The sequence below is a fragment of the Cebidichthys violaceus genome, unplaced genomic scaffold (assembly GCF_023349555.1).
Source record: "Cebidichthys violaceus isolate CVI_PGR_0920_01 unplaced genomic scaffold, fCebVio1.0.p SCAF_1, whole genome shotgun sequence".
Classification (NCBI taxonomy): domain Eukaryota; kingdom Metazoa; phylum Chordata; class Actinopteri; order Perciformes; family Stichaeidae; genus Cebidichthys; species Cebidichthys violaceus.
Window position 1 is genome coordinate 17,894,078 of NW_027176262.1, and position 16,018 is coordinate 17,910,095.

The following is a 16,018-nucleotide window of genomic DNA, read 5'->3' on the forward strand; positions in this document are numbered from 1 at the left end:
TCTCCTGGTTATCTCCCATGTCGATGGGCCCCCACGTCACAGTTGCCATGCCAACCCGGGTATTAATCCCTGGGCCTGAGCCATGACTTCCCGGGGGATTGTGGGAAGTCATGGGACGTGGAGCACATGGAGGGAGACCTACTGACACACAGCTGCTGCTATGAGGAGTCCTCGTATCACGACATGGGTTGATTTGGAGGTTTTAATGAATTATGAGTAGCTATAGAATGGAGGACTTGTGCACGCAAGGAGGAATTTATTGCTTCAATTGACAAATTTTCCCTTTATTTCAATTGTGTTTAAAACTCTTATGTGCTTTTAAACTCTTCCGGACAAAAACATTTACTAACCAGTTTCAGAAAATATTTCAATATCTGACAGCGGTGTATTATTTCCCAACATCCTTCACTTCTCGTCATCTTCTTCCCTCCTTTCAGGCAGAATGAATCAACTTCTGAGCAAAGGATGTGGGTTTGATTCATGTGTCTGGTCTGCCAGTCTGTCCAACCTTTGACCTTTTTATCCAGACTGTGTATCAGTATTTTGTCTGTTTTTTCTTCAACGAAAAAGAGAGAGAGAGACGGAGAGAGAGTGCATGAAGAAGACAGTGATGTTGAAATGAGAAATGAGGAATTGATAATGCTTGCCTGGCTGAAACATTTAAACAGCCGGCCCCAACACATCTCTACCGCACGACACACAGTCGAAAAACACTGCAGCACTCTACTCAGTGTGTGAAACACACTTCCTCTTATCAGCCACAGCCAATCACGAGACACGGACAGATTCACAAAAATACGTGGGGGGGGGGTAAAAGACAAAGAACGACAGAATATGAGGGACAAATGACCACACAGGCCTCTCGCTCTCTCTCTCACTCTACTCCCACGTCAGAGTACCTACTGTGAGTAACCCTGTGTGTGTGTGTGTGTGTGTGTGTGTGTGTCTCTGTGTGTAAACTCTGAATGAGAGACGGTCCATTACTGACTGCGGTTGAGATGAAACATTTTAGATTTTTGCAGAGCTATAACTACAATATTGTGTGACTGCTGTAGTCGTGTTACACTACTTACCCGAAGCCCCCATCATCCTTTTAAATGTTTCTAAATAGCAATAATAACCCATTTAGTTATTATTCAAGTATCAGCGCCTACGCTCATCAAATTAAAAAAAAATAATAATTTGTCAAATACTAAGAAGTGGTTTGTGGACTGCTGTTTTGAAGCTTTGAGTTTGGCATTTTGGACGGTCGCCATCTTGGATTTTGGCAGCCACTATATTGGTTTTCTGCAACCAGTGAAGGGAAGTGACCATATTTGGACTGTGGAGGAGTAGAGACGCAGTATACGGCTCTGGTAGCGACCTGTTAATCACAGTAAGCCCGCCCTAAAGCATACTCTGCTTTATGGTTTATTTGACTCTAAATGGATCATAATTTACTAAATGAACATCATGCTGTATTGAAGAAGACTTGAAACTAGAGATTGAGATCATAAACTCATGTTTACAATAGTAATAAATGAGGTAATAAATCAAGAGAGAAGTAGAGTCATTTTCTCATAGACTTCTATACAACCAGACTTCTTCATATAACCAGAGGAGTCGCCCCTTGCTGGTGTTTCTTATGTGTTGTGTGATCAAACATTAGCACTGTAGCTGCTGAGTGTTGTTCTGGTAGGATTAAACAGGTAATGTTATCTTTAAAACCAAAATAACACTTGTGGATTAAGGGACTACAGGGGAGTTGCAGAGGCTTCATGTAAAAGTTACGCCACAAAAACTCAACTCTGCCTCAGGGCAACTTATACCGATATCACATGGAGACTACAAAGACTGGTCGGTTGTGTTTCTGATGCCGGAAGAGATTGTTGAAATTAAAGACATCATCATGTAAACTGTTTATTTTCGAAATATCTCTAGTAATCTGGAAAAATAATTTAATTTGCATTTGATTTTCACAAATTGAACAAAAGAATGTCACCAAAATCATTTTCAACTTTTAATAAATGCGTGGCAGTAGTGTCCTCGTAGTAAACCTTCCCAATGATACTTGATATATAAACTAAAGCAAGAAAAGTGTGTTGCGGTGGTGCCGTCTACGAGGGAAAATCCAATGCTCAACTATGAATCAATTCCTGCCCCCAAAAAATTAATAAGGCTTTGCTTAATTGCAACATGTCTTTATAGAACAAAGTCCCCACAATTTTGAGCTTTTTGGCACATCACACTTTTATGTTTCATCCTCGACAAAGAATAAATCACAATAAGCCCACTTATACTTATCCAACATGTGACACCTAAAGTTGTAGTAGGAAATAATTGACCGCATTTATACCTCATCATAAAATCTAGCCAGACAAACACTTCTGAATTGGAATGGATGAGGTAATTCACTTCTGCCGGAGACATTTCAAGACAAAAATCAGAGGAAAACTCTTCAGTCTATGAGCATGAACACGTTGATGCCTCTCTAGCCAGGCTAAAGTCAAACAGCAGATGAACTAAATTGTCGGTGGCCAGCCGAATGCTTCGGGGCCCTCTAATGAGCAACATTACTCAAGGATGGGCCCTCGTTCTGTTTTCTTGTCGCTGGGGAACATCTGAATAGACTTTTGACCTTGTTTCTCCCTTTGTTGCCTGTTGCTGGGACAGCTGCCCTTCTACATTATCCCAATAAAAACGCCCACGATAAGAACACCCTCCGTCCCCGTAACGCACCGCAGCCATTGGAGCTCCCGGGGGCCTGCCGACGAGAGGAGCTGAATCCTTGATGAGGAGGAGCTGGAGTTTCGAGGCCTGTTTGACCCAGATCGCACGAAGCCTGACTCAGCTTGATTAAAGAAGTTGAGTTCAATATAGTTTTACAGATGTTGGCTTAAGGAGGAATAATAAGGGGAGAAAAGAGTGAAAGATCGAGGCGGGGCGTCGTGCATGCACTTCTCTTCTTCTAGGTTCTATTTCCCGTTGCTTTGAAGACGAGCTTGTGGGAAAAGCCTTCTGCTCCCGCTCTGCCCTCCCTCTTGTTCCTTTATTGTCTAATTACTCCCTTTTGCGCGCAGGCACAACAACAACAACGCACACAACTACAACAATGGGATCGCAGCGCAGACAGCCACGTGGGGGACAACGCGCTGCACACAAAAGCAACGCATATAATGGCATTACACGTGCACACAAAAGGCGGCGCGGAGACCGTGTCGGGCCGCGAGTTTTATCCACCGGTTATCATGCACATAGGCGCGCGCGCGCACGCACGCACACACACACACACACACACACACACACACACACACACACACACACACACACACACACACACACACACACACACACACACACACACACACACACACACACACACACTTGTTTTCTTCGGTTCTGCTCTGTATCTTGTCTCTCTCAGGGTCCCTGCTCCCCCCCCCCAGCCGCCCCTTTTGTTTGTCTGTCTGGAATTTGGCTTCTGGTCGAGGGGGCCTGGGCGAGGGACAAAACACACTTCATAGCATTAGATGGTGGCCCAATCGCTGTCCTGCACGCACACACCACACTTCACTTTTGTGCACATGCAGGACATCGGAGGGCTGACCGCAGTTTTCTCCCGTTCTCAAAGTGACACATGGGCTTTTAGTCGGGCCACTGCACAGTCTGGCAGATTATCCAATAGACACGCGCGGCGGGGGAGGAGTGCATTAAAAGGGTCCAATTACAGTTGTGAGGTCTGAAGATGTGAAACAGGACAACGGCATATTTTTCTTTTAGTGAGGTATTTCCAAAAATCTAGAAGAGACTCACTTGGGAGTCGATGGACAAATTGGTTTTCTATTTCGGACATCATGCACCCTCTAATGTCTGCAGCTCTTTCGCTGCCTTCAGGTGTGTGTAGGACAGTCGGGATTTACAGCTCTGCTTGTGAACACCTTTGCAAATAGATTAATGTTCACTTTTTTCAGACGATCAACAGCCAAAGGCAGATCATAAATAAGAATAAACTGCCTACAGACAGTGCAGCTTTGCAATTCAGTGAGTTGCTCAGCAGAGATTTGCAGTCAATAGAAGACAATATTTGTTTTTCCACACTAACTACGCTTTACTAGATAAATGATACTGGGAGTAATAATAACAATTTAGCAGATTTGTGTTTGACTTTGATGAAACGTCTGTGATGCAGGCTCTTTGTGATGCGCATCAACCATGTGGTTGACGTAGTACACCTGCATATGCATGGCTTTCACTCGATTTCAGGTCTGGACACATCCGACAACCTACTGCACACTACATCTCTTGCTCCGTTTCCTAATGTCCGAGTTGGAGCAGGCTGGCGCTTGGGCGGAGCAGCACTGGCTAACCTTACGGTCCCTACGTCCCTGACATGGTGTTAGGAGACATACTGTAGCGCTGCAGACGATGGCGAGTACAGCTGTGATTACAGTAGCGCTACTACTCTAACACAACGCCCGGAGAGAGAGAGAGAAATGAGGCATAAATCTAAAATACAGACAGAATATAGACTCAGGCGTAACAGTGTGTAAAGAGAAAGAGCGAGAGGGAGAATTAGATTTACTCTGTGCTTCTATTTCACTGTGAATATTACATCCTTTGAATATTAATGTTGTGCAAATGCAGATTATGTGCATTTCCATTAGGGTACACTGGAGCAAATAAACCAATCTCCCACAAAGGTCTGATTAATGTTGGACAAATGAAACGTTTTCATCCAAAGACAAAGACGTATTCCTCCAAAAAGTAGGCTGTTTAAAAAAAGCCTTACGTGATAATAGCTGCTCCAGAGTATTTCAGTGGTCTAAAGCCATCGTCATTTAATCAGCATAGACGTCTCACTTTTAATCTATCGCATATCACATTCAGAAAAACAGCTTAAAGTGAGGAGAAATCTTATTTTTTACCTTTTCTACTCAACGTTAGAGAATTAACTGGCAAATGTTTTGCTAATCGATTCATTGTTAGAGTTGATATCGAGAAGAACCGCCAAACATTTAATGTTCCAGCTGCTGCTTTTCCCGGATGTTTATCTTCATATTTTTGAGTTTGGGGCTGTTGGTCATAAAAAAACACTCCATTTAAAAACTTTTTTGAGTTTTACACACTAAAAACAAGTACACATAATGAATTCACTCCTCATATAAATAGGCAGCCAAGCCGGACTATTTTAAACACAATGAATTGAGTAATCAAAAACAAATCAGAGTGAAATTGATGTGTATAACACAATTAAACATTACGGATTATAGAGAAAGCAGGCTGTGCAGAGCGACAGAGAGTCACCTGGCAGCATGCGTCGCGTCCTACGATAATGCTGACAGGACGCGACCTGCAGCACTGCGCTATGCAGCACTGGACCGCTACCACTCTGCTGCAGAACGAACGAACACACACACACACACACACACACACACACACACACACACACACACCACCTCTATTAAAAGAGTCAATAGCTTATCAGGAGAATGTGAACTGTCCAGTGAAGTACGTTTTTGTAGAATATAGCTGCTGAACATGTTATAAAAGATGGAAAGTCACTCGAAAATGTATTTTTATGACTTTTAAAGTTTAAGTGGAATGTTTATCCAGTGTGGGAATGTCTGGTTGTAAATAAAAACAAATCTCCTTCTGTATCCTTTCAATTGGCTAGATTAAAAGGATAAATTCAATATTTTTCAAACTATTTTCACATGTTTTTGTGTCTTAGTATTATAATGGGGACAATTTCTTTACATGGGTCCAGTATTGAGTGATGACGTTGCAGACGTTAGCCGCTAAACAGGCTTACAGCAACTCCTCATCGTCAATGTATGTCCACTGACAGGCTCATATTGTTATAATAAGTGTCTGACCACATTATGGAAAGAACCATACGGAGAAGAAAACTTTTTTCTTCACCTTGCGCATTCTGTTCGTTATTGTGTCATGTGACCTGTTGCTGGGCAACCAAGCTGGAAACGTGAATGTGTTGGAATTACAGAGAGCGTAGTTTAGCGTCATCTAAAAGATTTTCATCATCACGGCTGAATATTTAGCTGATTTCCACAACGTGGATTTAATGCTAGATTTCAGAAAGAGACTTCTGAGTGAGACGCACAATGAGAAACCGACCGGATCAAGAGAAAGCTAAATGTTTTATTCTTCCGTGGGGTTCTTTTCATAATGTTCTCAGTCACTCATAATAACAATCTGAGCCCGTCAGTGGCAAAAACAAAGCTCTCTGGTGGACTCATTGACAGTGAGGAGCGCAATCACTCAATACTGGTCAATTTAAAAAAATGCAAAGTAAGTATTTTTCCAGGTTTACAAATATAGACTACCCTTTAAGAATAAAAATAGTTTAAAGTGACAGAGAACTGTCACGTCCATGCTGTTATCTGATGTTATATTTCCAGGTTAAACAGAATGTCGGGACAGAAGATAAAACAGTGAAGGAGCCGTTTCACAGAGACGTGGCTAGACCAGAACAGATATGTTAACACTCTTCAAAGTGTGTGAACACACAACCACGGATTATTTTAAAAAGGGACAGGCCCCAAAGAATTGTGGGAATAGAATTAGAGCAAAAGCCAAGAAGTAAAAGAAATGGGACAGCAGAATGAGAGGAACTAAATATAATGGCCATATTTAGTTGCATGGCGTATATCGTGATTTGCCTAACAAAACATGTTTCCTTTTTTCTTCTTTTCATTTAGTGTTGAAATGAACAGTCAGAGCGTCAGAGTTCTATCTAGGCCAGGTGGACAACTATAGCACAGAGCCAACCACCATCAATAACCCAACCCTGAGTTATCAATAGAGTCAAAGCACAGCCCGGACCGGTTAGTTAACCAGCAGAGCGTCCATCAATAGGCTGGCTGTGTGCGTGTGATGCAGCATCGACCTCCATGATGCAACCGAGTGAGAGTGTGTGTGTGTGTGTGTGTGTGTGTGTGTGTGTGTGTGTGTGTGTGTGTGTGTGTGTGTGTTGCGGTGACGGTGCTGATAAAGAAGACTCATAATCAGACAAGGCCACAGTTTGGTCAGCATCTGAACAAAGAGCGACCTGTACGAGCTGTGAGAACACAAACTACCCAGTAGGCTGGCTTATTTTTATATACACAACAATTATTGGATCAATTAAAAAAAAGAAAACTAGAAATACTGCCTCACCAACCAGTCACGTTGCACTTAACCAATATCATCACTATATAATGTTACCCTATTAGTTATTTGTGTGACATTCTCATAATGAGCACATTCATTCTTGAGTTGTGACCCATAATGTGTTTCGTGAGGTCACAGTGACCTTTGACCACCAAATAGTGATCAGCTCATCTTTGAGTGCAGGAGGACGTTTGTGCCAAGTTTGAGGAAACGTCCTCCAGGCGTTCCTGAGGTATCGCGTTCACTGGAATGGACAACCCGGAAAAAAATAATGCCTCCGGCGCAGAGGCCTAATAATCAGTAGATTTTAAATCAATGATGGAAATTAAAGTTAGGTCAGCTGCAACCCGGCATGAGGCGATTTGTAAATGTCATGTCACTTTTATACTGACCAAAATAATTGTGATTCACAATATTGTATCCATAACCATCAAAGCATGGCTAAAACTCTTAAAATGGCACTGAGACATACAGGAATCATTTTACCTTGCATTTAATTTGAAACAAATATTTTTTTTAAATATATATATATATATATATATTTTTTTTTAACATCCTTTTAAGTGAATAACAATCAAACAATCCTAAATGACTTATATCGCCCCAGCCACTGCTGACACTTTTATTTATAATGATCACATGATATATAAAAAACACCAATATTTTCAGGAGTGAATATTCCACCAACTAAGCCAGATGAGAAAAACACTTCAACTGTAACTGCTTGAACACAGAATGCCAGCCTGAAGCGGTTTCTCACTCGTTTTAATAGATCGCTCTCAATTAACACATGCATCACACACACGCACACGCACGACCAAGTTCAGACAGGAGAGAGCTTAATCTCATTAGAGCCTTGAGTGCAACACGTGTCGTTAATACATGACCCTCAACGAGCATACAGTGACGTACATCACTCAAAGTATTTGACCTAGTTAGTCTCAGTGGACTGTGTGGACAATGATGGTTACCTCAACCTGCAATCAATGGCCTCCAATCACTGATCTTAACAGGACTGTATTTGGAACAGGCGGGAAATACTGTCAAATTGTTTATTTAAACTAGCATGAATATGACTTGGAGAAAAATTATCGAGTAACGACAAGTTGACGACAGTTGTTTTCTGGCACCCGGCGTAATGACGCAACTGCTCACAGTATCCGTTTTATGCCTGTTTTGGCATACCCAAAAGGAAAAGGGGTGAAAACTAAAGAGAGAAATGTCGGGACACTTTTATTTTGTAGCCAGCAAGGTAACGAAAAACAAGCATACCCAACGACAGGGAAGAAAATATTGTTCATGGTAAAGCGCGGCCTTCGTTTGACGAACAAAGTTAAGTGAGCAATGGACTTCACATGACAATGTTCATAACTTGGATTCATATATGAAAAATAAAAAAAATACCATGCCGGTAAATCTGAATGAAATTATATTTAGTGTTCATGGTTTCCTGAAAAATGAACAATTGAATCTTGGAGAACCGATCTAACAATGTGTAACACGTCCTTAAAGTTACCCGGTGTCTAATTGAGACCTGCGTCTATTTGTCAAAACGTGTAACCACACCCGGAGAGTAAAAGGGACTCTGCGTCTCATCGGCTTTTAGAAGTTTACGTTTTTTGGTAGGTTATACCGGCACAAAGCAGAACTCAATGCTCCAGCATCTTATTGAAACTATACTGGTTTTTACAGAAGAAATAAAAAATGGGACAGCTGAAGTTAAAAAAAGGCATTTTTCCCACACCCACTTGTGCACAACAACCAAGTCCGTTGTCTCAACATTAAACAAATCATCTGAACTGACGCAGTTTTTTCTGCTCCTGACCTGCAGCCAGCAACGGCTTCCCTACACTAAGTTTCACGTAACAACCAAAAGGTCAAAGTTCAGATGACTGCTGCACGCAAGGATCATCCGAGAGTTACGGCCTGAAGCAAAACAACATGCGGAGACGCTGCTGAGCTGCTAGTGACGTAACGCAATGCAATCACATGACGGACTGATAAATGATGAACTGTAAAATCATGATACATGACACATACACAGTAAAGGATACATCAAAACTACAACAACCATCCACACACATCCACACACACACACACACACACACACACACACACACACACACACGTATGTGTCACTCACCTTCTGTAGGCTGGTTGGGTTGAGTTGTGTTTTATCGATGATCTTTATTGCAACCTGAGAGGAAACGACAGAAAAAGAAGTGAACACAAACAACAAAGAAAACATTTTATTTCCACACTAAAGAAAGAGTCTCATTTGTTGCAATAAACCCTGTCGAACTTAATCGCAACAAAAATGTAATACCTTTATATGAAGTGGTATTAATTTATGGTACCAGAAAGCATTTCACAGTTCAAAAGGTTTATATTTTTCTTTTATTTACTGTATGTTAAAGCAACAATTATTTTTGTTATCAATTAATCTGCTGAAAATGTTCTCAATTATATATATTATTTTTAAATTATCAGAAAATACCTTTAAACAGGCTTTAAACGACTCATTTATCAAATTAATTGCTGATCGCTTCAGCTTCAATTGCATTAATTATGAACTAATTAAATTTCCGAATGTCTTTATCAGACCACAGCTACTGAACGATGTGCTCTGGAATAGAGCATCTGGAATTAAAAATGCACAGTGTTTCGCAGCGTGTGGAGAAAACAGAAGCTGAAATCCATTAAACAAACCCTACAGAGCTTCATAAGAGGCTTAACAACATGTGGCGGCTCGGACAAAGGCCGCTGCTGTAAACCACCGGTATATGACCGTCTTCTGCTTTATATGGGAGGACAGCTACAGCTCTCATATGATCCAGTTTCTGCTGAGACCGATCAAGTAATGTAGGCCGGGGTTTAACGAGGAGAAGGAATGTATTGAAACACTGACTGTGAGACGAGAGTTTAGTCTGGCTGTAGAGTCCTTTAAAGACTCCATCTGTGGGCTGAGTCACAGGGTGCTGATCTGCTGTTTGTTTACCCAGGAGTCTTCTTCAACCTCATCAATCCCTCTGCGCCCCCCCCCCCCCCCCTTCCTGCCTCACTGAAACTCACCTCTCTGCCGGTCAGTATGTGTCGCGCCAGTTTGACCTTGGCGAAGTTGCCCTTGCCAATGGTTTTGAGCAGCCGGTAGTTGCCGATGTGCGGCTGCTCGTCCGAGCACAAGGCGATGGAGTTGCGGCATCGGGCTCCGAGCGAGCGGCTCGACCAGCCGGTGCCCTTCTCTGAGCGGCTGGCCGACAAGGAGGTATGCTGGGAGAAAGAGGGAGAGAGAGAGAGAGAGAGAGAGAGAGATGAGCCGGCAGCATAACTGAGACTTTGGAAGTTCACCATTACTGTTGCATTCAGGGCTCAAATAAATGATCCGTATCATTGGTATCTGAAGAGTTAACATACAAACAGATGATAAATGAGTGAAAGAGAGGTACAACCTCCACACAGTCATTTAGCATCAAAGCGACCAACGAACACCATGTGACCCCAACTGATGTCATGTGACTGCAGCCTGGTACCAGACACCCAGAGGGGTGAAAGAGAGAGTAACCGGGGTGGGGGGGGGAGCACCTATGAATCTTATCTGACCCCTCTAAGTTTGCATTCCTCACATTTGTGCGCGTTGCCGTGTCGGTACGGTGTGAGGTGACGACAGCACATCGAGCTGCCCTGAGCGCCTTGTCGCTCAGCGGACACACACATGGCGGGGTCCGCCTTCAAAACTTTGGAGCTAAGTGTAAAAAGTTTGTGAATCACTGTTGTCCTGACATCAGCAGGACGACAGCGAAAAATCTGAGATGTGACAGTCAAAATTTACACAGGCCCCGATATCTTCTATCCGCCACACCGACCCTTTATCCCCTTAAAAAGGAACAAGATGAGTACAAAGACAAAGAATTTGCAAATCACAAAATCCCCCAAAAATACTACATTAAGGTAGGAAGGACAAAAAATATATATCCTACAGTGAAGTTATATGTTACACTGTTGAAATTCACCGAAACTACTTTAATGCAAAATCTGCTTAAGAAATAATGTAATAAATAAACTCATTGAATTAATTCCACGGAACAAAATGTCACATGAATTACCTGTATATTAAAGTTATATAAATTATGACTTGCTTGCACATTTGCACTCATACATACATGTGTATGACTTTCCATTTCCTCGCTCTAGCTCTGATTTATTGTGTATTTATTGTTGATGTTGTCTTTTTGTATTCTCTTTTCATGTGGCTGTAAAACTTCCTCGAGTGGAACAAAGATAATCGTTAACTTTAAATAAAAGTAAAGAAAATGAAGTGCATCAACATGATTAGCGGATAAAGACTGCGACTGAGTTTCACGTCACAAAAGCAAATTTCCATTTGAGCCCCAGAAAAGACATGTGTCCTATAATATATTTAGAATATCATAATGCAGTGACTTCACTCAACACACTCAGCCTGACCCGACCTGAACCCTTTAGGTCAGACGAGGTTCTGAGGTCTCGCAGCATAAACTTCAAACGCTAATCCTCCATCTGCTCTCCTCCAAGCACCGGAACAGCCCATGGAAACAAACTAACTTGAACTTCTCATCTGTTAGTGGAGCTGACACGAGGAACAAGGACATAAGAATGAACAAGGGGCTCCTTTAAAATGTCTGTTTGTTTTTAAACCATCTTGTTTGCCAACTTCCACCTTAAGATTAATCTGAGAAATGACAGAGCCGCAGGGTCACACTGCAAATGCAGATCCCACTGATTACATGAAAAAAAATGTTTTTACTCAGATTTTGTGCATGTAGTGTTCATACTATAAATGTTTTGCTCAAATTTGATTTAAAAATATAATCGCCTTGTTATTGCATACCCCCATAACCCCTGTATCGTGATGCATATGGTATCTTCCTCTTGCCAATAAAATACACAAAGCTCAGGGTCTTAAACGCATCATCCCGCCTCACTCTTTCCCTCCCTTCTTGATCCTTCAACCCAGGAAACCAGTACAGACACAAAGCCAGTGGTGGGGTGACGGGTCATGGAGGGATTAGGCCTCTCGGACAGATTTAAGAGAAATAATGTAGACTGGACTTTTTCATGGGAGAAAAGGCAAATGTAGAGCCCCAAGAGAAACTCATGACAAACCCTCAGCATAATGACTTTCTATTCTCTCATACAGATCAGAAGTCAGATAAAACCAGATCACCTTGAAATGCACCCAATGTGGTAAACACAGCGGTGAGATCACAAGATCAACACACACATCAAGAGCATACAGCTGTACATGTGCGCACAAGCACTCACCCACACCTTAAACACAACTTCCTCCACACACACACACACACACACACACACACACACACACACACACACACACACACACACACACACACACACACACACAGACAATGATGCTACTAATATTAAAATTCACAGAGCAACATAATAAAAAACTCATATGTGTAGTTTCAGTGGCAAGTATCAAGGCTTTTTAAAAGGTGTTTTTAGGGATTATAGCCATAGCAGAACGTTCCATTTCTAATTTATTCCGCCACGTTAATTTCCATCTTTTCTTCACCCCCCCCCTCCCATTTATTCACCCCTTCTTCTTCTTCTCTCCCCTGGCTCATCCCATCCCCCCCAGACAAATCAATTTGCCTCCCTTCCCTCTATTCTCCTCTCCACGGCCGGGCCCGCCCTCTCTTTTGTCTCGCGCCACTATCTTCATTTTCGGGCGACCTCACATCAATTTGAGCTACGTGCTGCCCTCCATCGCCCATCCCCCAACCCTCATACTTTTTTTTTTTCCTCCAAGGAGCGCGGCCCTCTTCTGATTACCACGTGGTTTCATTCAGTAGGAGGCCTCTGTGTGTGTGATGACATCTCCACTGGCTGCGGACTGGAGGGCCAGCAGAGGTATTTTGGGTGGGGGAGCGGAGGAGGGAGGGGGGGTGAAAGTCCTCCACATCACTACACAAGTAGGGTGACATTTGGTATAGAAGATGGATGGAGGGCCGGTTGGGTGGCTAGGTGTGTGTGTGTGTGTGTGTGTGTGTGTGTGTGTGTGTGTGTGTGTGTGTGTGTGTGTGTGTGTGCGTGTGTGCGTGTGTGCGTGCGTGTGTGCGTGCGTGCGTGCGTGCGTGCGTGCGTGTGTACGATTTGCACATTCAGCAAATGAGCTGCACCTCACAAACTGGAAGGAAACGGTTCTTTGTGACGATGTCCTGCATCAGCATCTCACAACTCGCTCCACTCCGTCAGTCCTGAGTTCTTTGTTCCCAGTCTGCTGCTGGCGAACACATCTAACAGTTTAACATCACCGTTGTTTCTAACATTGGTTGCCATTTGAACTCCGTTACTTCTCAATCTAATGTAAATAGTTTGGACATATTTCATTTTTTAAGCTGTTTTACAAAAGTACTGCTCCCATTTTGAATTCTGGGCTGCAGGATTATGGTAAAAAAATTAAAATCCTGATCAATCAAAGAAGCTAAATGATCCATTTCATCATAATCCATTGAAAACATAAATCCAGTTTTGGGCCAATCCCGTCAAATGCTGTCCTAAATACAGCTTCCCCTCATTGACTAGACAGACGGTCTGCAGTTTATTCTTTTACATTCTTGTGCGGTCCGACAGGAATGCAAGCTCGACGTCAAATCAACAACAATACACAACATGTGAGGATGTGTTGTCCGATCAGAAAACCAAGCTGTCAACAGCAGCAGCGTTGTCATCGTTACGTTGCGTCTTTAAACACGTTACACGCTGTGTAAAAAGCTCACACATCTTTTTCATCAAGTGTCCACTTCAGTGGGAAGACGATAAACTTCTGTCACAGTTTAAAGGTTTTCCAACCTGTTAAAATCTTTCAGAAACAGCCCAAAACTGTGAAAAGATTAAGCCGGGGTTGTTTTTTTTAAACTTCAAAAAGTTGCCGCAGCTCATATCCAGAGATGTACTGTACTGGAATGTCCATGACACGTACTGCCAGTTGCCAGTTTATAAGGTATATCTGGTTAAAACTAATGCAGTCCTGCAATAAATCCGACCTTAATAGAGTCTACTGTCGTAGACTCTATTTTGGAGGCCCCCGTTTGTGGTGCAGTTGAATTACATTGCATTATAGTGAGAGGTATGTCTGTTATATAGCTTTACCTCTGTGACGTAACTGGGACTGAGCTGCCCTCACTTCAACACGCACCAACAAATTGCTAAAATATCTGCACGCAAATCAACAACAAATTCCACAAGTGTTTTTCTGATGAGACAAGATAACGGCTGCACTTGTCTGCAGGCTGTTGATCATGGGAGACCAAAACAGATACAGATCTGTACTTCTGCTGATATTTCAAACCACAAGCAAAAACAGGTCGGTTAAGTTTCCCTTCAAAATAAGAGTTTCTGACAATTTTAAAATCTTGTTTCAAGACTGAAGCTCAGGTAGTCGCTGCTTAATGTGGCACGAAGTTCATCAAAGCAGATTGTACAAAAAAAGAAAAGGTTTTCCACATAAAACAGAAATTGAAGACTAAACGTAGGCGCTGCAGATGGATTTTATTCTTCAACTCTCGACCGGGGAGATGAAATGTGAGCACAACAACTGATCCTAGAATCATATTTCAGTCATCTTTCAAATACATCAAATATTATGTGTCACTCTTTTCAAAGTGGATCTGCAGCGCACTGATCATATCTAATATGTGAACTAAGACAAATGTAATCCCTTGAGGCGCATTACAGAGATATCATGAGTTATCATGAGGATTTCAATAAAAGTCATTTTGTGAAAAAAAAAAGTCTTTATTGTGTATCTAAATATTAATCCTAATAGTTAAGAATAACAGTTAAAGAATTATATGTTCTCTCAGTCATTTGGGATGGGCTAGTAGAGGTGGGCGAGTCCAGACCGGTTAGGCCCGCCCACAACATTAGACCGCCATCAAATGACCTAAAGTGTCATTTGATGGCATGCATGTCTGACATTCCACCATCTATTCTACAGACGAGCTGTGCTGGTCTGTGTGGGTGTGTACCGCTGGATAAAAATGCAAATGACTGCATGAATGGAAACTTTGACTGAAAGCGATTGTACTTCACACATATGATTTCATAAACTTAAAATAAACTTCAATAGTTTGCTTCTTGTTTCTTCACAGGCTGCTTCTCTGCCATATGTGATTGTTTTCATGCTACATGTATTCAGCATTTATTCACTAACAGTCATTGTATCCATTGTAGGAGGGTTTTTTAATGTTATTAATGTATGAATTTTTGCTCGTTGTGCTACTTTACTCAGAAATATCTCTGCATGGAAATTCTCCCTGTTATCGCGTCTTTAAATGATGGAGGGGACGGGGCCAGCGCAACGTCAAGACTCGCGGCGTGACAAACACAAACATGTTCCCAAACAATGGGCCACGCCCTGGGGGAGGCGCCCTGCTGCTGCTGCAGCCTGGATGTACTGTATAGGTGTGTGTGCGCGTGCATGTGTTGGAGAGGAATTGAGATAAAGACAGGATGTGTGACGCCGGTCCTCAGCAGAGGAATGGCGTAACCTTGAGCCATCCTCCCCCCCCCCCCCCCCACACACACACACACACACACACACACACACCTCTCTCGTGGCCTCAGACTGCCGCGTCCTGACACACACAGATCCTCCATCACGCTGCACAGCAGACGCACCGTCTCCACCACACGACACAGAGATAACACCGTTGACAATTTAATAAAAAGAACGAGTAGATAAGTCAGAGGCTCAGTTATCTCAATAACATGTTATGTCGATGTCATGAGTTCAACACATATCTGTCTGCGGTGCTTTTTAACAGAAAACAAAAAAGGAACTAGTTGCTCTCAACAGTCAACT

The 16,018-nt window shown here is 42.4% G+C and overlaps 1 protein-coding gene across 5 annotated transcripts in view; it reads right to left on the minus strand.

Moving 5' to 3' along the window:
* The window catches only part of mark4b (MAP/microtubule affinity-regulating kinase 4b), a 53,932-nt gene that overhangs the window by 27,709 nt on the left and 10,205 nt on the right, over positions 1–16,018 (minus strand). For all 5 annotated transcript variants that reach the window (XM_068712973.1, XM_068712967.1, XM_068712988.1 and 2 more), the window contains exons 2-3: positions 10,222–10,419; positions 9,293–9,346 (exon numbers count right to left, since the gene is read on the minus strand). In XM_068712973.1, the coding sequence (XP_068569074.1) occupies positions 9,293–9,346; positions 10,222–10,419 (252 nt within the window). The remainder of the gene's footprint in view (positions 1–9,292; positions 9,347–10,221; positions 10,420–16,018) is intronic.